This window comes from Corticium candelabrum, chromosome 1 (genome assembly GCF_963422355.1).
Source record: "Corticium candelabrum chromosome 1, ooCorCand1.1, whole genome shotgun sequence".
NCBI lineage: Eukaryota > Metazoa > Porifera > Homoscleromorpha > Homosclerophorida > Plakinidae > Corticium > Corticium candelabrum.
In genome coordinates, this window is record NC_085085.1 from 15,719,543 (window position 1) to 15,741,689 (window position 22,147).

At 44.0% G+C, this 22,147-nt stretch overlaps 5 protein-coding genes and 1 long non-coding RNA gene across 8 annotated transcripts in view; 1 reads left to right on the forward strand and 5 right to left on the reverse strand.

Moving 5' to 3' along the window:
- LOC134190983 (uncharacterized) overlaps positions 1-986 on the reverse strand; it is a 1,410-nt gene extending 424 nt beyond the window's left edge. The window contains exons 1-5 of one of the 3 annotated variants that reach the window (XR_009971702.1): positions 847-986; positions 695-763; positions 290-453; positions 194-236; positions 1-124 (exon numbers count right to left, since the gene is read on the reverse strand). The exon at positions 1-124 is cut by the window's left edge and continues 424 nt beyond it. This is a non-coding gene — a long non-coding RNA (uncharacterized LOC134190983). Of the gene's footprint in view, positions 125-193; positions 237-289; positions 624-694; positions 808-846 lie in introns of those variants that run through there. The other 2 variants (XR_009971704.1, XR_009971703.1) reach the window with 2 other exon arrangements.
- A 1,777-nt stretch (positions 987-2,763) lies between these two features.
- LOC134194856 (protein CbxX, plasmid-like) lies at positions 2,764-3,986 on the forward strand. The gene is made up of 2 exons (XM_062663839.1): positions 2,764-3,043; positions 3,107-3,986. Exons 1-2 carry the CDS (start codon positions 2,881-2,883, stop codon positions 3,730-3,732), a joined length of 789 nt encoding a protein of 262 aa, XP_062519823.1. The 5' UTR covers positions 2,764-2,880; the 3' UTR covers positions 3,733-3,986.
- Positions 3,987-4,968: 982 nt separating this feature from the next.
- Positions 4,969-6,122, reverse strand: LOC134193647 (uncharacterized). Its single transcript, XM_062662491.1, has one exon. The coding sequence runs from the start codon at positions 5,735-5,737 to the stop codon at positions 5,102-5,104; it is 636 nt and encodes a 211-aa protein (XP_062518475.1). The 5' UTR covers positions 5,738-6,122; the 3' UTR covers positions 4,969-5,101.
- LOC134193657 (uncharacterized protein K02A2.6-like) lies at positions 5,741-6,654 on the reverse strand. The gene has a single exon (XM_062662500.1). The coding sequence runs from the start codon at positions 6,290-6,292 to the stop codon at positions 5,741-5,743; it is 552 nt and encodes a 183-aa protein (XP_062518484.1). The 5' UTR covers positions 6,293-6,654.
- Positions 6,655-10,977: 4,323 nt separating this feature from the next.
- LOC134176720 (uncharacterized) lies at positions 10,978-15,907 on the reverse strand. The gene is made up of 5 exons (XM_062643379.1): positions 15,832-15,907; positions 15,611-15,782; positions 14,375-14,526; positions 13,909-14,081; positions 10,978-12,145 (listed from the first exon to the last, which is right to left on the reverse strand). The coding sequence occupies exons 1-5, from the start codon at positions 15,905-15,907 to the stop codon at positions 11,153-11,155; spliced, it is 1,566 nt and encodes a 521-aa protein (XP_062499363.1). The 3' UTR covers positions 10,978-11,152.
- Positions 13,626-21,277, reverse strand: LOC134176730 (uncharacterized protein K02A2.6-like). The gene is made up of 5 exons (XM_062643390.1): positions 16,986-21,277; positions 15,832-16,157; positions 14,778-14,917; positions 14,375-14,691; positions 13,626-14,081 (listed from the first exon to the last, which is right to left on the reverse strand). Exon 1 carries the CDS (start codon positions 21,275-21,277, stop codon positions 17,261-17,263), a length of 4,017 nt encoding a protein of 1,338 aa, XP_062499374.1. The 3' UTR covers positions 13,626-14,081; positions 14,375-14,691; positions 14,778-14,917; positions 15,832-16,157; positions 16,986-17,260.
- Between the last annotated feature and the right edge of the window lie 870 nt (positions 21,278-22,147).

The following is a 22,147-nucleotide window of genomic DNA, read 5'->3' on the forward strand; positions in this document are numbered from 1 at the left end:
CTATTGTGTGCCCATCAAGAAAGAACCAAAGGCAGATCGACTTCCCAACAGCCACTAATACAGTAAATATTCCCTGTCTTTCTAGATGTACTTCCCACTTTAGGACTGCTATGCTGCATTGTACCTAATTTGAAAAAAAGACCCTTAGACACAAGCAATGAACCAATGACATCGATGACACAGTCTCTCATACCATGAAAACGTAGACTTTTCAGGACTGCTGTCTGTATGATCATCTATAACTCCCAACTAGAGGACAGTCTAAACGCGCGCGTTAACTGGTACGTACCTCATGCATTGCAACCTCATTAATTCCATTGGCAGTAAACTAGAATGTTGAACTCCAAAAGTAGAAACCAAAACCCGAACAAAAACTTTCACGCGTCTGTCTACCAAGCAAACCGTGACTGGACTGCTGTTCGATCGCTACCAGACATGCCACTGGCCTGATGCCTAGATAACCACAAACAGCTGCTTTAAGTGTACAAAACCAACGACTCGACTACTGCAAAGAGCAACTAACAACAATACTGGGCCATGCACGTCTACAATTCACAAATACCACCTGGCTTGCAATCACATGCACCGTCTGCTCTTGCCATGCCGAGAGACTTAGAGTACAGCTGATGTAGACACAGATCTACCGTCTTCTTCACTGCTACTGGTATTACCAAACTCGAGGAATCGTCCTTACCAGCGAAGCAAGCGTGCGAAGTAAGAAATTGATCTTCAGGAGCTCCCACGCGTCAACCACATGCACGTCCTAGTGAAACGATTGAGAAGAGTTAGACCAAATACCTCCTGATCATATATCACGCGATTAGAAAAGCACACGAAAGTACGTACGATTCGAAAGCATGCACGGTCGACGACTACTAGAGCATGCGCGGTCTGGTTACACGAAACTAGCTCAATTCAATGGGAGGACGACGCGCACGAGGTTCCCTGATGGTCTCTAGTAGAGGACCGTGAATCCGCAGTCCGCGATCCGTGTTTTCCACGCACATCACAATGATCAAAATTCAATCAGTATACGCCGGTCTACACGTATGTAGGTAATGTGGTGTTCGATTACGACCCCGAGGGGTGCACGCAACCTCATGTAGAAATAGACTGTACTGTACTCTTTTCTATAGCTAGACTAGATAAACTCTAGAGGATAAATTTGCTATACAGAGAATGAACGTACGCGTTGATCACTATATTGACGATACCTATACATACACTCTATCTATACCTTTCTCTAGCCAGCCATTTATCTATAGAGATAAGTAATCTACATGCAGTTACGATGCGAGACTCTAGGTACGTCAACTATCTCTCTAACTCGTGATCGAACTTACCAAAAATTTTACTTTTCGCTAGAAAGAATTTACGCATGTCACTTCCTGCTATAGGATGGCGTTTGTATATCCGTGTACAGTGTAGTAGTGGTCCGATATAGCTACAGAAATGAGAATACCGTCAGAGGGTGTTCTCTTTATGTCTTTAACCTTTGCTTGCGGTGCCTATTGCTATGTTATTGTTACAGTAACCAGGTTCAATACGATGAATCAGAGAGTAATAAAAGGCAACTACACACGTACAATGGCATCTAGCTGTCAGAGCAAATTGTATTTTATCATCGAGATATTTATGATTACTATTTATTTAGTTAGGTAGCGTTACAAATTCCTGTTCAGCTAGAGAATTTTTTAGCTCTATCTAAGATTGCTATTAGACAAAAGTTATCATGTGTATAGTGAAAATATTACAAGATTAGATTTGAATAAAGATGGACAAACAACAGGCTATTCTTGAACAGTTCTGTTCATTTGAGACCTATTAAACCCTGCAGAAAGTTGCATCATAGTTGAGTGCATAGGAGATCGTGTTGGTTGCAATTTTTTAAATTAGAACTATATGACCGTATGTTGTAATGTTTCCTAGAATCGGATGACTGTAAAGCTATTACGGTGAGGTTCAAACCACTAAACTGTTCATAGAACCACTAAATACCTAAGCACCCCTATAAGTACGTACACGATACATCGCTAGTTTAGTTGCTTTGTGCTACGGTATACGACTGAGCTAGGCTATAGCAGCAAGCAGACGAATTTCACAAAGTGCGAGTTTCTTCTTCGACTACAGTTGCTTTTCTGCAAGCTTCACTGTCGCGGTGTCGCGGGGTCAGGTATCAACAACAGGAAGTTGCTGTCACTTGTCAAGTAAGTGCTAATAAATGTTGTTTGTGATACTTCAAAGTACCGAGTGTATTGCTAGCACGCATACAGAGTCTATCGCAAAAGAGCTACCCATTTTTAAAACGTGTGGTCTCTAAAAGATTACTGATTGGTCTTTGTCTAGAAGGTCTTGTTAATTAATGTACAAATTGGAATACAACTAAGCTAAAGTAAACTAGTAAGAAAGATCGTCTCCGGTGAAAAACAAACGCCGCGAATTTTTGACAAAAGTCATTATTGCTGTGAGTAGAAACAAACAGATAACGCAACGTATAGTTTATAAATTAATATAGTTTTATAACAAAGAGAAAACCAAAGTTAAATTGCCAATAATGTTAGCTAATAATTAAGAGTGTCACTGTTCACTGCTCTTGGTCAATAATTGTAATTGTAATTCAGTAAATGTATTATTGTACTACTGTATGGTAACTGTAATTTAGCATGCTTCCGAGTTGCTGATTTCACTTTGTTCTAAAACCAAGTTTTGCAGCTGTTTAAAATCAACGTTCTTCAACTTCTATGGATCATCACAACACTCATCGCGATGGGTTTCCTCGTCACCTTGGACGCGGTCCGTCAGCTCTAGAAGATGACGTGTATGATGTTTTACTTGCTATGTTAGCTGGGATATCTAGCGTACCATCTTCACGGTCTGAGCATGCCAAGTCTACGACAAGAGATTGAATCTTTTGCAAAGCGGGTTGTCTATGCCAAAGCCAGAACCGCCAGGGGGATAGCAGTCGTGCCTGACCCGCCACCACACATGGCATTCATTGGAAATCCAGGAACAGGAAAGACCACTATAGCACGAATAATGGCCGGTACGTTTGTAGGTTTTCTTAATTAAACCGTGAATTATAATTGATGTAAGTGTTAAATAACAGAGATTCTGCATTTTCTTGAGTTAACGAGGTCGTCCAAGCTAACGGAGGTGCAGAGGTCAGACTTAATAGGTCAGTACGTAGGGCAAACGGAAAAAGTGACAAGATCAGTTATTGAAAAGAGCAAGGGTGGCGTTTTGTTTGTCGACGAAGCCTACAGACTAACTCCAAGAGACAGCACAAAATATTACGGACAGTGTGCTGTAGAAGAACTGATGAAAGAGATGGAGATTCACGATCCTGTCATGATCTTCGCCGGCTATCCTAAAGAGATGAAACAATTTTTTGATTCCAATGCAGGTCTTTACAGGCGTATTCCGTTGGTCCTAAACTTTCCCGACTACTCTAGGGAAGAGCTGGGAAAGATCTTGCAATCCGTACTGATCCAGAACCAATATCACGTCGATGACGACTCATCAATTGAAGAGGCAATCGGCCAGCTACAAGACCAACAGATTGCCTGCATGAATGCAGGCATATGCCAACTAATATTTCAAAAGGCCAGAGACAGTCTGATAAACAGATTGGACCCTCTTGATTTTATGTCGGCCGACCTAAACATTTTTTCAAAAAATGATGTCATAACTGCCGCCAGGTCATTGCCTACAATTCCTGTTGGACGTCTCTAGATGGGAAGACTGACTCAATATACTTTTATGTTTTAACTTAACAGATGTATCAAAGTAGATAATGAGTAGTTATTTACAGCTACAATAGCATATAGTGCACAAGTTTTATTTGAAATAGTGCACCATTAATTAACTGGTTTTGAGACTAGACAGAGTTTTCGTTGAATTATATAGGCTATAAATAAACATTGGATAAACAAACAATAAATGTTTTTGCAAAGTTACTGTTGATGTAATTCAAATAATTGTTGTGAACAGAATACGTGTAGTCGCCTGTGAACAGGATAGTCGCCATGAACACTGTACGCATATGGCTAGTGTGAACATGCAGAATAGTCGTCGTGAACAGGATAGTCGCCTGTGAACAGAATACGTGTAGTCGCCTCTGAACAGGATAGTCTCCATGAACACTGTATGCATATGGCTAGTGTGAACATGCAGAATAGTCGTCGTGAACAGGATAGTCGCCGTGAACAGGATAGTCATCGCTATAGTGGGGACTATCCTGTCCACCGGGGACTATCCTGTTCACGTGAACAGGACTATAAGTTAAAGTCGCCTGTGAACAGGATAGTCGCCATGAACACTATGGATATGGCTAGTGTGAACATGCAGAACAGTCGTCGTGAACAGGATAGTCGCCTGTGAACAAGATAGTCCCCGGTGAACAGGATAGTCCACGCTATAGCGGGGACTATCCTGTTCACTGGGAACTATCCTGTTCACGTGAACAAGATAGTCCCAGTGAACAGGATAGTCCCCGCTAGGGTGGGTTCAAATTGCGTGAACAAGATAGTCCCCGGTGAACAGAATAGGAGCAAATATGAACAGAATAGGAGCAAATATGAACAGAATAGTCCACGTGAACAGGATAGTCCCCGTGAACAGAATAGTCCCCGTGAACAGAATAGTCCCTGTACACTGTATTAACCCAGAAACAACATCAACGTCTAGCAGTTTACTAGCTTCCAAAAAATCAATAACTGGCAATTTTGCTGTTTCAATGCCCAAGTCGATTTCAAAACATTTTGCTACACAACTGATTTGAACTTCCGCGCCTAGAGGATATCAACGCCTCAGCTGGGTGCTACAAGCCGGTTATTGCCGTGGCCGAGAAGGGTCTGCAAGGTCGGTTTTTTGCGCGCACGGTGTTTTGCAAGGTCGGTTTTTTGCAGTGACAAGCTACTGCCGTGATACTGTGTGTAACGTGGTGCGTCCGTATTTCCGGCGTACACGTTAAGAAGTCTCTATTACAATCAACACACTACGTTTATATAGTACGCTAATTGGGTTACCACATACATCCCTTTTTGTTTATGGAAAAAAACATAAACAAAAACAAAAACAAACTACCATGCATGCTAAGTGTCTATTTACCGCATACATAGTCTCTTAGATACTTTGGCTTTGTTACTGTTCTGCCAGATTGTGTGGTTGATGTTACATTCTCTCTTGCTTGTTCTCTTCCTGATTCTTTCGCCTGTGCTTGTGGTGGGACTGTCTTCTTTGTAACAGGTGTAGCGATAGATGTTTGCTTCTTCTGACTTGGCTGTGGTATCATCTCGACTGGGGGGTCATCCATACCTGCTGAAGGTTTGAATTCCTCCTTGGTCTTTCGTAGCTGCACTCTGTTTCTTCTATAGGTAGTTCCTCCAGGGGTGATAACCAAATATGATCTGTTTGGTAGCACTTTTTCTATTTTGGCTGGTTTCCAAACTGTGTCTCTACCAGTTGGTTGAATTCGAACCACATCATTTGTTTTCAGCTCCGGTAGGTCTCTGGCTTTCATGTTGTAATATTTGGCTTGCCTTTTCTTCCGTTCCATTATGTTGTGATGTTCCTCCATTTCCTCTGGTAACAGTTGTTCTATTGTGGGCAACAGAGTTCTTGTTTTTTTGTTCATTAACCTTTGTGCAGGACTTGTATTTAGTCCTTCAGTTGACGTGTTTCTGAACTCAAGAATAGCTAGCCATGGATCTGTTCCCGCTTGTAGATCTTTTTTCATAAGTCATTTTGCTGTCTTTACACTGCTTTCTGCTTTGCCATTGGATTGATGGTGATGTGGACTACTAGTCTCATGCTGTATCTCCCACTGCTTCGTGAACGATCGAAATTCTCTTGATGTGAATTGTGTACCGTTGTCAGAAATGAGGACTTCCAGTATGCCATATCGAGAGAAGTGTTGTTTCATTTTCCTGATGACATCATCTGAAGTTGTTGCTTGTAGTCTGTCAATCTCCCAGAAATTACTGTAGTAGTCAGTGACTATGAGATAATCACGGCCCCTGAATTTGAGTAGATCTGCTCCTACTTTTGCCCATGGTCTTGGAGGTACTTCGTGTGCTAACAAAGGTTCCTTCTGTTGCTTGTTGTCATAGTCTCGACATATGGAACATTTCTGTACATGATTTCTAATATGGCTCGTCATACCCGGCCAATAAAGTGCTTCTCTGGCTCTTCTAATGCAAGCATTTGCTCCCATGTGTGAACTGTGTATTCGTTCTAGAGCAAATTTTCGAGCTGCTTGTGGCACCACTAGTGTAATTCCTTTCAAAACCATTCCTTGCTGCACGGTCAATTCATCCCGAATGTCGTAATATTGTGTAATGTATGATGGAAGACCGTACTTCGTGTCTGGCCATCCTTGTATGATGTATTGCTGTAGTTCTTGTAAGCTCTGATCTTCTTGAGTAGCATTTTGAATGGTTTGTAGTGTAGTGCTTGCCACCAGCAATCATGTTGACCTGCTCCAGTTCTTTCTCCCAATCACTTTGCTGCTGCATGCTCTCTGTCTTGTTTGCGTCTACATCATATGCTAGGTATGCTCGCGACAAAGTGTCTGCCAGATATAACTCTTTACCTGGACGATATTGAATGTCAATTGAATACTTCTGTAATCGCATAAGCATTCTCTGCAAACGCTTTGGCGCAGATTGCAATGGTTTCTTGTGTATGGTAACAAGACGCTTGTGATCCGATTCGATTGTAATGTTGCGTCCATAGGTGTAGGTATGAAACTTCTCCATAGCATATACAATCGCCAACATTTCCTTCTCAATCTGAGCGTACTGCTTCTCAGTTTCAGTCAACGCTCTGCTTGCATATGCTATCGGACCTCTACTTTGCATAGGCACAGCACCCAGTCCTGTCTGAGAGGCGTCACATTGGATTGTAGTTGGCAACTTTCCATCAAAGTATTGTAAGACAGGTGTCTGTGTGACTGCTGCTTTAATCTTGTCAAAACCTTGCTGATGCTCTTCATTCCATTGCCACTGAATGCTTCGTTTCGTTAGTTGTCTCAATGGTTCACATAGGTCCGAGAGGTGCCCTAAGAATCGTGATAAATAGCCAGTCATTCCAATGAAACGATGTATTCCTGCAACATTCATAGGCCTTGGCATCTTTTGGATCGCTTCTATTTTTGCGGAATCTGACAGTAGCCCATCTGACGAGAGTACATGTCCCATGTATTTCACTTTCTGTGTTGCTATTTGACATCTCTCTCCATTGAGCTTGACGCCTTTCTCCTGACATCTATCCAGTAACGCTGTCAAATTCTTGTCATGATCCTCTCTAGCAATAGCTTCTGTAGATCCCTTGCCAATTATAAAAATGTCATTTGCTACAGTATACACACCTCGAATTCCTTTAATAGCTGCATTCAATCGCTCCTGGAATATCTCTGGTGCTGTAGATACGCCAAATGGTAGCCTCTTCCACCAATATTTTCCAAAGGGTGTACCAAATGCGGTAAGCTTACTACTTTGATCATCAAGACTTATATGCCAGAATCCATTCCTCACGTCTAGCACACTGAATATTCGTGCTTCTGCTAGTTCTGGTAACAGGTCTTCTAAAGTAGGCATGAGATATTGACTCCGAATGAGAGCTCTGTTGAGAGGTTTAGGATCGATGCATACTCTAATCTTGCCATTTGGTTTCTTTACCGTGACCAGACTGGAAATCCAATCTGTCGGCTGCTCTTCTTTTGCTATAACTCCCATTTCTTCCATTCGTTGTAGCTCCTTCTGCAGCTGCTCTTTGATAGCTATAGGCACTCTCCTAACTGGTTGTTTTGTAGGCATGATGGTCTCATCCACCATCAGATGTACCTTGCCTGCTAATCGTCCTAGTTCTCCTTGGAAGACCAATGGATATTTCTGCATCACACTCTCTTTTGTCATTGGTTTTGTCTTGTGGCTTTGTTGTTTTTGCTGAGTGGCAATAGCTTGCACATTCTCCATATTCAGCTGTATAAGGCCCATTTCTTGCGCTGAGGAAGCTCCAATAATCACTCTGTTCCAGCGTCGTCAACAACCACAAACTTGCTGCCAAAAACATTCCCATTCTTTGGATTTCTCACTTGTAATGTGCATCTGCCCAGAGGCTTGATCCTGCTTCCGTCATACAGCGTTAACACTTGCTTTGTTTGCTCTAAACGCGTTGCTATGGGCACGTCCCGTCGCGTCGTGACGTTACACGTGGCACTTGTGTCAATTTGAAACTTGATCTGCCGTCGTTTGACACGTAGGTTAGCATACAATCTGTTTGGATAGGTTGTAGCGGAGTCGTTTAGCACATTGACTGACTCATCATCGTCTGGAGTCAACGTCAAACTCACCAATCTGTCATTTCCGTATTCTGGACCATCTGTGTCACTGCTTGACATATCACCTTCGACAAGGTGTAGCTTTGCTATGCTCTTTTCCTTGGTCGTCGCTGTTGCTTTCGACTTGCACATGTGAGTAAAATGATTCATCTTGTGGCACGCTTGACATTGTTTCCCAAATGCCTGCAGTATTGTCGTTCACGCCTGTGACATTTACCACAATATTTGCAACTTTCTCACCTTCGTTTGTCTTGCTTCGCGTTGGTCCTCGGCTTGCCTTGCTGCTTGGCCATCTCTGCGCTCGCACGGCCATCGCATGCACTGTATCATGTGCAGACATATCTTTCATCTGCAATGCTGTAGTTTCACTCGCTCTGCATATTGAAATACATTCAGACAGTGTCGGTTCCCTCTTCTGTAGGAGTTGCTTCTGGAGGGCGTCATCTAGCTCTCACTCCTACTACTATTCGATCTCTCAATAGAGCGTCGTGCATAGTACCAAACTGACATGTCTTGGCTAATTCTATGAGGTTAGTCAAAAAGTTATCAAATGACTCATTGTCTTGCTGTGTTTGCCATTGAATCGAAACCGTTCATAGATAACGTTGGTTTCTCCCAGATAGTACTTTTGCATCTTGTCTAGCACTCGGTCAAGATCTCCTTTCTCTGCTTCGTCAGCAAAAGGTAGTGCATTGTAAATCCGGAGAGCTTCGTAGCCAATGCATGCTATAAATGTTGCCATTCGGTGCACTTTCATGTCCGGCTGTCTGAGATTCGTGAGAACTTCGTAAGAGTCCCATATCTGGCGAAACTCTCTCCAGTTTTGCGACAGATTTCCTCTTACCACCAGCGGTCGAGGTAGAGGGATTCGGCTTTGCAGGCTAACCGGTCGAGCTACCTCCGCTTGTACTGCTTCTTCTGCAACTGAAGCGTCCGGTTGTTCAGCCATCCTTTACACTGCTGCTAGAATAGCGTGTGTAGCGTGACGGTGTCTCTGCACCACTCCTGTCACCATGTAACGTGGTGCGTCCGTATTCCCGGCATACACGTTAAGAAGTCTCTATTACAATCAACACACTGCGTTTATATAGTACGCTAATTGGGTTACCCCATACACTGTGGCTGTTTGTATTTACGTTGCTAGTCTAAAAAGAACTGCTGTAGCTGTTGTAGGGTGCCAATACGGTCTCGCCCACGCATTTCTCACGCCTCCTCCCCGCAATGTTTTCTTTCTGACGACACTCACGCAGTGATTGTTCAAAGGGAACGGTCTGAGACGTGAAAATGGCTCCCTAGATTTGATACTTTTATGGAGATGTAGTTTCTTGCCGAGTTTCGTGGCTGTTTACGAGCAATTTGTGTAGAACTCTGCAAGAACATTTCGTGTAACACGCACGTTTCCTGGCAACCATTTGCCACGCAAGTCTGATATTCAACACCTGGCTGCTCTGTAATTCAATCTAGCTAAGTCAGCCAACACCTCAACACCTCAACACACTGCACATGTTTCTACATGTTTCCAGGGGCGGATCCAGGCATGGACGCGAGGGGCGCGCGCCTCCTTTCGGGAAGACTATTAGAGTCTCCGTGTCTCTAGCTAGACGCAGTATCATACTATGTAAGAATTTATGTATGAATATACCAGTTTCAATATTTAAAGGCTATTTGATTATCTTTACACTGACTATCTCTGCGTACGACGTTGATTTGTGCGTAATAGTATGCCAAAGTCATCTTTCAAAATCAGAAGCGGTGTGATCTCGTTGTTCGATCTTGCATTCAGTGATTGTGACTACACTTACGGGACATACTGTACGTGTACATACACATTACATGTGCGTGCGCGTGCGTGTGTGTGTCATTTATTCTTGCATAGGATGCAGCTTGGCTCTCCTTCCTAGTAACTTTCTGACCACGCCCACAATTGATTTCGCACCGTCGCGCACCCCTTCCCTTAGATCCTAGATCCGCCCCTGGTTTCTACATGTTTCTATATGTTTCTTACTTTATTAGTTTACCTAGACAACGCAGAACAATCTCGAATACAACAAAACTATCAATCTATTCCAATGTCATGTCAACAACCCCTAGGTACCAGACATCGGTCTGAATCCAATCATTCGTAGCCACAAATATTTCAATGTCGATACAACAATTCAATCGCTGGATGACCATCTAGTCGAAATCCGTTTGCATGAGCTATGAGACGCACTAGAACACGAGTTTCGCCACGAAACCAGACACGAAACCAGACCTCTTCCTGTCGACAACTAGCAGTCGTAGACGTCTCCTCTTGCATCTCCCACAGATGTCTACCCTCACATTAGCGCTAAGCAAATCCGTATCCATACGGATACGAGCGGGGAAACATGAATCACGGTGAGCGAGTCTGCTCGGTTCGAGTTGTCCACGCTGACGCGTCTCCCAAAACGGTAAGCTTGGCCAAAAACCGTTCGCAGAAGTAGGAAACCGGGCGCCGAACGGTTTTCGAAAAAAATAACGGTCGAATTCCATGTCTTTCTATCATAACCAATCACGGCGGCTAACTCATTTACAATACAACGCAACTGAAGATTGGTCGGCAAACAAATAACCAGGCGGGGCTATTGAAACGCACGTGCAACAAATTATCTATCTATGGAAGGTCCTTTATTGTAATATACCGAACGATACAGTACAATAAGCGTCTACAGGACTGGTAGCACTATAACAGAAGTAGAGTTCTGGAGTGCTATGTAGAGGTCCAGTCGAAGACTATACATCACAAATGATTAAAAGCAGAAATTACAACAACAAAAAAACACTTTTAAGTTAAGAGATGTTGTCTCTTCTTGCCAACCAGCATCGAAAAGAGTCTTTCAGGGTGGAATGAATGACAGCTTGAAACAGATCGTCCAAGTCGCGTTGAAGAGGCTTGCACAACATGCAGACTGCTCGTCGAGTTTCAGGAAAAATCAATCCTCTCGACCCAACCAAGAGATGCAAAAGCTCCGTCTTATACTGATGGTTAGCATCTTTGACAAGTTGGGCATAGCGGCGTTCTTTCCGGGCCTTCGTTTCTTCCACGACTGTTTCGAATGGGACCGACAGCTCAAGCATCCAGGCCTTTTTGAGGACGGCATTCCAAACAACAATGTCTGGACGAAGGCAGGTACAGGTTATATCGACAGGAAAATTGTATACTGATTCTGGTAGGTCGGCTACTATGGAAAACTGTTGACTAAGATGACGTTTTAGAAAGTCCACAAATAGTCTCAGCGTATTGTCGTGTCTCTGTTTGTACAAACCTCGATCAAGTAGACTGGGACATGCATTTAGCACGTGGCACAGCGATTGGGGTTGGTGACAGAGAGGACATTGATTGCACGAAATTTTCTTCCACAACTGTAAGTTGGTTGCTGATGGGAGGGTGTCCTGGAGCCCATTTATTGCCCATTTGAACAAGTCATCGGGTAGAGATTTTAGGGACAAGGCAAAGTGCTCAGCTTCCACGTCCTTGAATCGAGCCGCTTGACCTTGTACAGACAGGGAGGTAAGATGTGACAAATGACGATTATTTGATGATTCCGTAATCGTCTTTTTGATGTTCTTTATTTTTGATTGCAGGCACCCAGGCGAAGTATCAAGAGTTGCCAAGAAACTGCCGGCACTAAATCTGGTTGATGACAACTCAGTCTCTCTTGAAATCTTTATAGTTGCCAGGGCTCTCAAGCATTCGTCATTTGATTTAGTAAATCGAAGCAGGTTGCAAGACTGTAGTCTCTTGAAAGAATCTGACGGTTGGCCAAGTTGGAGGCCGCCGTTCTTGGTGTTAATATATATATATATATATATATATATATATATATATATATATATATATATATATATATATACTGAATGCTTATTGGTCTTCACTATAGACAATGAAAGTCGGAGCCAGCAACCACACCTATATTATGCGCCAAGCGTTACTGCGCAACACATTTCAGAAATTATTTAAAATATATCTGGTTATCCCGAGACGTCACAGATTACTGCCGGGACTTCCTTTATCGATGTTACGTGTAGAATTCGCGTACGTTCCAGAATGGCGGCGCAGTTTGACGAAGAAGACGACTGCTTGAAGCCGCGCCGGCTCTTCAGACCTGTCTTCTTCGACTTCCTAAAACTCTTCGCGTTGTCCAAATTAGAAGGACTCCTTTCGGGGTGTTGTTGCTGAATGGTATGGCTACGTTTTGAGATTGCTAGTTGTTTTTTGAAAAGTGAAAATTTCGCCTTCCTAAGCGTGGGAAGGGCAACACCGCCACGTATCTAACAAACTACGTGTATCGTGCCTGAGAATGCTAGGTGACAGAGAGTAAGAAAACGCGCCTTGATGAGTCTGTCTAGTAAGTTAATCTACTGTTCATGTGTATGAAAGCAGCCACGACACCGTTTAGAGACTGTATAGCTTACGCTTTGTTAGCAAGTCTCGTATCGTGTTTAGGATTGACCTTTGTCTGATACCGGGTTAGTGGTAATTAATAGTCAAACCAATTAATTAAAACTTTGAAATTACCATGGTTATCCTGAGGATGAGTTAACTCACACCGCTAGATAGCCTACGTAGTACATTGTCTACAAGTAGACTTGTACCCATGGAGTCCTTTGACAATTTTCTTCAATAACGAATTATTAGCCGATCTTTGCCATATTCATACTAATGACAAAAATGTTACTACCTGCCAAGTTCATGTACGTGCATAGAATGAACGTAAGCAAGTCTTTTGCTCTTTACATGGACCGTTCAGCACTCTAGAGTCTAGAGTAGACCAACAGAAGTTGCCACTCTCGAAATCCGCGCTGTACCCCGAGTCTTCCTTGGCCACCTAGACACTAGAGGCCTGTCCACACTGGCAACTGGATCGCGATCCAACCGCAACGCTGTCCACACTTGCAACTCGATGGCGATCCGTCCGATCCACATCGTGAGGTGGATTCGATCGCGATAGGTTGAATCCAATTAGAAATAGTGGGCGTCACCTTCACGTACGCTACGCGTGTAGTCGTCTTTGTTCTCGCTCACCTTACGTCGCTGTATCAACGCTTTCTACAAGCAAAGAAACCACACATACACATCGGTCATCAGTCACGCGATAGCGAAATGAGGCGGAGGTATCGTTTTCAAAGTGCAGTGTGGACGCTCGCTATCCCGATCGGATCGCGATCCATTCTGGTCTAGTGTGGACAGGCCTTAGCTCACTCATGACTCAGACGCGTAGTCAGTGAATCATTGCTACGGACTCTCAATTCCAAGTAATTCTCGAATATGGTTTAGCTTGTTAAATAATTAATATAGTATTATTCAATCACCATAGCAATTCACCGTTCTAAAGATATTAATTATCAATTCATTGGTAACCTCCTTGCAAAATATGATATGTTTACACTTATAACGCTCAATTTTTAATAATTTAAAATTAAGTTATTTTTAAATTTACATTAATTTGTCTTCCGAGACAAAAAAAGAAGAGAATTGCTATACTTTGTTGCCATAACTAATTAATGTGCATATATTCAATGAACGCTATTAAATATTTATAAACCATCACACAGTTTTCTGAAGCTATGTTTGCAGCTCTGATTCCCATCACACTAAGACAACTCTGAGCGGCGTCTTCAAACCTTTGACTATAGAAGCTAGGCTCAACAGAGGCCAGTTGCTCATAAGCCTCGCCAAACACCTCAGAATCAATAGGGCACAAGTAGTCCTGCGTTCCTGTAAAACACACACGCACACAAGTAGGCCATCGTTGATGATGATACCCTCCGTCTTGTAGCCTCTGGCCACAAAGACGGTCTGAACTAATGACACACACACACACACACACACACACACACACACACACACACACACACACACACACACACACACACACACACACACACACACACACACACACCACACACACACACCACACACACACACACATGCACAATTATAACAGGTACATGCTTTAGACACTATAGATATGTCCATTAACAATTACAAACAATTCATCATGCGCGCACCGGTTAGCTGAGGCAAAGCAAAGATATCCTCTGGAATGCCGCCAGGACATTGCCCAGTTTTCGTCTTCCTTATTCTGTGGGTGTTCCACCACTGACGAAATGCGTCCAGTTCTGCTTCTAGAACGCCAGTGAATGCATACCAAAAACAACACCTGTACATAAACGCATCTAGAACGCTGTAACCAAAACGGAATAATAGTGCACATTTTCAGTTCATCATTGGGACATATCCATCCACCATCGATTAGCTCTTGAAATTTTGAAATCCAGTGGTCACTCGTCTGTGCTCGCAAGTGGGACCAAAGACCCTCTATTCTCTAGAAGAAATTAACGTGCATGTAAAGAAACATCTACAGTAAATAGACTCAAACTATGTAAGTCAATAATATTTATATGTACTTACTGTGTTTGTGGTAGACTTCCCATAACGAAAACTTTGGTGATCAGCTAAGCTATCGTTAGCATTGGATCTAAACGCTATTTAGGCTGTAGCTAGGTGGCAATTCTCAGTTCCATAATCTGTACGCATAACTTTGCAGCAGCCTACAGAAAGAAAGAGAGGCACAATACATGGATTTTAGTTCATGTGTAAGTTGGTCCTTTAATGCTCAAATGTACCCCATTACGCAAACTAATGAAAGACAGGAAACCCATTGTCCGGTTGAACAATCAGGCATGTGAGCACATAAGCAAAGGACTATCCAGTTAGGGAGTGTTGGTAAAAATGAAATGCTGGTAAACTGACGTTGGATCAATGAAATGACAGATGTTCAGACTTAATCAATTAATTAATGTAGCAAATAATAGCAAGAAGTGCATTGGAAACTGCTTTGCTGGTCTCTGAATTTGCACTAGCACAGTCAGACTCTTAGCACAACTGAGCAGCAGAGTCTACAGCAGTTTTTGAGGACGACGACGACGACATCAAGTCTTCTGTCTCATCTTCTAACCTATATCCTAAAATAGTAAAATGTTAACCGCTGAAATATGTAGATCAATGAGCCATGCGCCACAACAACAGAAGCGAACAAAGGCTGTAGCTACAGAAACAACAATTAGAGTGACTCCTAAGGGTTTGTGCTGCAGTTTACAATATATTGTCTCTAAATTATAGGTGCATGTACCGTTTCATAGGTGACCATTGTGATTAAAATTACGTGGTTTGCACAAAACCAGGCAAACATATTCCCGCGCAAATCTAGTATGTACCGCCTCTTTTACCAAATAAGGATAAACCTTCGTCTGCGCTGCCAAGAATTCTGGGCACCCGCGTAGAAGGTCAAATGCAGCAGAATGCTAGCCGTGCATCCTAAGTCTAGTTCTAACGAAATAGCATGTAATACTCCAACTGCACTAGTCGAAAACCGCACAACAAGAACGGCGAGCCGAACTAATCTGTTTTTACTACCTGTAAAGAGTTTCAGATAATGATTGCAGTCTGCGGCGAACGGCCTTACCGATCTTGGACGCCAGAAAGCTCAAAAGTCTTTGCTGCTTCCACTGCCCGATAGTCGAGACATCAGACTTGGACATGTGCATGTGACTATTACGCACGCGTGTTCGATCGCTACATCTTGCAGTATTACAAGCAGAAAACCGTCACAGCAGAAAATCCATCACAGCAAAAAAAACGTCACAGCAGAAAACCCATCACAGCAAAAAAACCATCACAGCAGAAACTCGTCACAGTGACCGATGTCTGGTACCTAGGGGTTGTTGACATGACATTGGAATAGATTGATAGTTTTGTTGTATTTGAGATTGTTCTGCGTTGTCCAATAAGCTAATAAAGTAAGAAACATGTAGAAACATGTAGAAAAACTGAAACATGTAGAAACATGTGCAGTGACTGTGTTGAGGTGTTGGCTGACTTAGCTAGATTGAATTACAGAGCAGCCAGGTGTTGGATATCAGACTTGCGTGGCAAATGGTCGCCAGGAAACGTGCGTGTTACACGAAATGTTCTTGCAGAGTTCTACACAAATTGCTCGTAAACAGCCACGAAACTCAGCAAGAAACTACATCTCCATAAAAGTATCAAATCTAGGGAGCCATTTTCACGTCTCAGACCGTTCCCTTTGAACAATCACTGCGTGAGTGTCGTCAGAAAGAAAACATTGCGAGGAGGAGGCGTGAGAAATGCGTGGGCGAAACCGTATTGGCACCCTACAACAGCTAGAGCAGTTCTTTTTAGACTAGCAACGTAAATACAAACAGCCACAGTATCACGGCAGTAGCTTGTCACTGCAAAAAACCGACCTTGCAAAACACCGTGCGTGCAAAAAACCGACCTTGCAAAACACCGTGTGTGCAAAAAACCGACCTTGCAAAACACCGTGTGTGCAAAAAACCGACCTTGCAAAAACTCGTGGGTGGAGCGGGGTGTATTTCGTTTACACACACGCCAGCGGTCTATAACCTATACTTATGACTAATTAGAGGCAACTGGACATGTTCAACATGTGAGAAAACAATTAGCGCAAACCCGGGTTTCCTAGCCCTATTGTGAACACGGCCAGTGTAGGAGTGTAATGCCGGTAACGTCACAATTAGCATTTTTCTCATCCAAGTCGATTACACAACACTCCAGCTCTGCGAAGAAACAACTCACTTCTAGAGGAATCGTCTTGTTCTCGATCGTTGCAACTCGACACCAACTTGCTCCAACATCTAGAAGGCGCTGCACTAAACAGTCACGTTGATATGTATAACATAGGTGGTCGGTGTAAGATAACGGTTACAGCTGTGCACTTCGTGACAGTCAGAATCGTTCTGGTCTATTTCCGATTACACATACGGGATAGTGAATCTAATTACATTACATGTCATCTATCTGTCTCTGGGTGGCTTCAACTCAAAAGTGCAGTGTCAAGCAATGGTTGCTAATTACGTAGTGTAGTCCTCCAGTAGGCGTCGTGGTGGTCTTGAGATCCTCCCCAGCCTTGTTGTTTTGACTGCAGGTTGACTTGCAGGTGCAGTTGGGGACTTGGCAGATTTTGGAGGGCTTTCTGTATTCGGAGATCTGATCTCCGTGTCTGGCAGTACGTTTGTCTCTTCAGGTTGATTTGGTGGTTGTCCTTCTGACAGGCTGGTGTTTGTTTGTTGTCCCGTCGGAGTGTACTTAGCGAACATTGTGTTGTCATCCCACACTTCTGTTGTCCTGTTTATGTGTGTTCTAGTTCTTCTCACTGTCCGTCCATTTGCTAGTCTGAGGATGTAGGATTGGGGCTCTGTGTGGTGTCCAATGACTTTTGCTGGTACCCATTTTTTTCCTCTCATTGTCCTTACGCTTTCATCAGGAAGCAGAGGTGAGTTCGTTGTGTTTCCTGTGGCTCCATAGAACGCATATTGGGATTGGTGGGCGATTAGTTTTTGTCTGGTCTTGTCTGCATCCATGTTATGTGGAACCAGAGTCTCAGTATTTATTGTTAGTTGGGTTCGGAGGTGTCTCCCCTGTAGCAGGATGGCAGGAGTAGGCAGGTCTCCTCCCATTGGTGTGTTCCTAAGGACTCTTAGAGCGTCATTGATTGTACGGCCCTCCTCCAACATCTTGGCCATCATTTTCTTGACTGTTTGGACACCTCTTTCCGCTTGGCCGTTGCTGGCTGGGTAGCCTGGACTGGATGTGGTGTGTTGAAATCCCAGCTTCCTGGAGAACTTGCGAAATTCTTCGTTGGCGTATTGTGGCCCGTTGTCCGAGAATATTGTTTCTGGTATTCCAAAATTGGCAAAATGCTTGTCTAGGATAGTTATCACATCAGCTGCTTTCGTTGACTGGAGGTGATCTATGGTCACCCATTTGCTGTAGTAATCGATGGTAAGTAGGTAATGTTCCCCTTGTAGTTCAAACAAGTCTGTTCCCACTTTCTGGTAGGGGTAGTGTGGAACATCATGAGGTTTAGTGTCTGGCTTTGGGTTCTGGCTTCGATTTTCTTGGCATTTGCTGCAACTCGCTACCATGTCATGTATTTCATTGGTGTAGCCAGGCCAGTACACTGACGTCTTGGCCCTTTCTATACACTTCACTATTCCATAGTGTCCCTCATGTATACTGTTCATCACCGTTTTGCGCATTGTCACAGGGACGACAGCTTGGCTTCCTTTGAGGACAATGCCGTCTTTCTCTGTTAGGTCGTGTCTCACATTCCAGTACGGTTTGATTGGACCCGGGACACTCCTCCTTGTAGGTGGCCATCCTGTGTGTATGTAAGTGATGAGTGCCTGCATTGTAGGGTCTTGTCTGGTCGCTTCCGTACATCTTTCACGTCCAAGTGGTGTGGGAATGATTTGCTCTGTGACGGAGTCGATTTGCTCTTCTGTTAGTTCATCATAGTCTGTATAGGGTGTTGTAGATGGCATTCTGCTCAGAGAATCGGCCAGGACCATTTCTTTCCCGGAATGGTGCTCTAGCGTGTAGTTGTATTTGAGACATCGTAGGCGCATTCTCTGAAGCCTAGGACTGACTTCAGCAAGGGGCTTTTTCAGTATTCCAAGTAGTGGCTTGTGGTCAGTCTCCACTATGACATCTTGTCCATACACATACTGATGGAATCTTGTTAGTCCAAACTGGATGGCAAGCATTTCCTTCTCTATTTGTGCATATTTCTGTTGTATGCTGGACATTGTTCTTGACGCGTATTCTACTGGGTGCCCCTCTTGAATAACAGCTGCTCCCAACCCATGTTGTGATGCGTCCACAGTTAGTCTCACTGGTAATGCTGGATCAAAAAGTCGTAGTACTGGGGCCTTTGTCACTAGATCTTTCACATGCTGTAGGGTGCGGTCGTGAACGGAGTCCCACACCCATGCAGTCTCCTGCTGTGTTAGCTGTCGCAGTGGGCTGGCTGTCTTAGCCAAAGTAGGACAAAATTTCGACAAATATGTAACCAGGCCCAGGAGTCTTGAAACATCTGTCTTGGACTGTGGCTTTGGGAATTGCTCAATGGCCTCGACTTTTTCTGGGTCAGGTTTTATCCCTTCTGATGTAAGCACATGTCCCAGATACTTTAATTCAGTCTTTCTGAACTGGCATTTGGATCGGTTGAGTCTAAGGTTCAGCTCCCTACACCTTTCGAGGACCATCTGAAGGCGTTTGTCGTGCTCCTCTACGCTACAGCCTGATACAAGGATGTCATCCACATAGGTGTGTACCCCAGGTATGTCTGCAAAGGATTCTGTCACTATTCTGTGAAACACTTCTGGGGCAGAGCTGATTCCGAAAGGTAGTCGGCAATACCGGTAGCGCCCAAAAGGAGTTGCCACTGTTGTCAAGTAGCTACTTTCCTTGTCTAGGGCAATCTGTAGAAAACCAGATGTAGCATCTAGGGTTGAGAAATATTGTGAGCCTGCCAACGTGCCGAATATCTCTTCGGGTGTTTTCAATTGATAGTGCTCCCTTTGTATAGCCTTGTTCAACGCTCCTGGATCAATGCATATCCTTGGTTTGTCTTTACCTGGCTTTGTTACAAGGACTATGGGACTGACCCAATTAGTAGCCTCTGTTACTTTGGCTATGATGCCTTGTTTCTCCATTTCATCCAGTTGTGACTTCAGTTCCTGTCTGTACCTAAATGGAACTCTTCTAGCTGGTTGGATGACTGGTTGTGCATTTGTCTTTAGTTTGATGCTGTACTCTCCTGGTAGTCGTCCCAGTCCTTTAAAGACATCTTTGAACTCTGATATAGCTGTGGGTGTGTCCCCTGTTGCATCCACTGCTAGGGTCTGTTGTATTAGTCCCAAGTCAGTGATGGAAGGCAATCCTATGAGCGTCTCCACGTTCTCTCGTACTATGATGAATTCCATCCTGCGGGTGACTCCTTGAAATGTTGCCTCCATGGTTGTTTTCCCACAGACATCTAATTTTGTTCCTCCGTATGCTGTTAGCTGAACTTCTGTTGGCGTGGGAGGGCTAGCACAGAGGACGCGGTAAGCAGTGAATGGCAGTATGTTGCACGTTGCACCTGTGTCGATTTTGGCTTTCAAACCTCTCCCTCCTATGTCCAGTATTATGTTCCAGACTTTAGCCTTTGTTTTACTGGTTTGTGTCGTGGTACCGGTGCAGTAAGCGAAATGGTCTCTCTCCTCGTTCTCTGGTGTGTCTGGTGTGGCTCGTTGTGGCGATATCGCATTGGCCGTCTCCTTTGTTGTTTGTCGTCGGGCTAGTCTGTCCTTTTCTGCCTTTTTGCATGCTTCCGCCGTGTGATTCATAATGCCGCAATATTTGCATTGTTTTCCCCATGCTGGGCAGTTTTTTGGTTTGTGGTTTGTCGCGCAGTAGTGGCAAGGGCGCTGCTTCATGGCTTTCACCATGTGTACCGCCGCCGCGTCGGTGACGCATTCTTTCAAGGCTGTGGCGGTTGATGTCATACTGGCAATGTAACGGGTTGTCGCTTCCATTGACCTGCACATGTCTACAGCTTTGGTTAGGGTTAGGTCAGATTCTGCCAACAGTTTCTCGCGGACGTTGTCTGCGGTGATATTGATTACAATCTGGTCCCGGATGATCTTCGTTTTCTCCTCTTGGTGATATCCGCAGGTTTCCACCAGGCGCAGCAAATCTGTGTAGAAGCTGTCGAAGGGCTCATTCGGTTGTTGTTTCCTCTGCAGGAACAGGAATCTTTCGTAGATTTCATTACTTTTAGGCTTGAAGTAGTTGTTGAACGCTCTAATGACGCAGTCCAGTTTGTCCTCGTCGCCGTCTGCGGCCCAAGTGAATGTTCGGTAGACGGAGATGGCTTCCCCTCCCATTGCCGTGAGTAGTATTGCGACTTTCGTTTTCTCGTCTTCTTTGTCCTTCTTTGTTGCTGTCATGTAGAATGTAAAATGGTCCCGCCACTGTGGCCATTCTTTGGCTGCTTCCAGTGTGGTTGTGAATGCTTGAGGCGGTTTCAGTCCTTCTGCCATGCTGTTGTCGGTTATCCCACTCCTGACACCATGTAAGATAACGGTTACAGCTGTGCACTTCGTGACAGTCAGAATCGTTCTGGTCTATTTCCGATTACACATACGGGATAGTGAATCTAATTACATTACATGTCAGTCGGGATGTTGGCGTAATAAGACACCTCAGTCGGTCAATTATCTCGGTGATAAGCTACGGCTTCGAGTTCAGAAGGTCTTAATTATAACACGCCGACATCTCTACAACTATTAAATACAACCCGGCTTTGCAGCCTAGAAAACGGTGTTGCAGCATGTTATGCTCATGCAGTACTATAAGAATGAACATCGTAGCTGACTATTCAGTAAGTCAATCACGAGCAGTATATCTGTCTGCAAGTAGACTGCTGTGCCAACCAGTACGTGTCAGTGTACTCCACGTCAAGCTTCAGTTGTCGATCATCGCTCTGAGAATGCTGCTGCTCTTTCTCTGTAAATTTGCGCTGTTATCTTTTTATTTGAGTGACGCTGCTTGTCCCTCAAGTGACACCAATCCTCCCAGCAAGGCGACATCGCCTAGCTACCTGTCATTGGTGAAGTCTGTCTCATGGCCGGGAACTCGATTTGTTCCATCTACCGGTAAACTCCTCAAGATTCTCCACCTCAACAGCACTCATCTATCAGGTCATTTCATCTCACACTCTGGTGTTGTACTTCATTTCACATCGACCAGTAGCGGGAACTTGTACGTGCGTCGTTCTGACGGCAGCACTATCATCGAACACGACTTCGTATCGACAGGCAGACACATTCACTTTGCAAGAGTCGAAGATCATCCTTTCGTGTACGACACACGAGCAGACGGCAAGACGTACAAACTACCGTCACACCGTC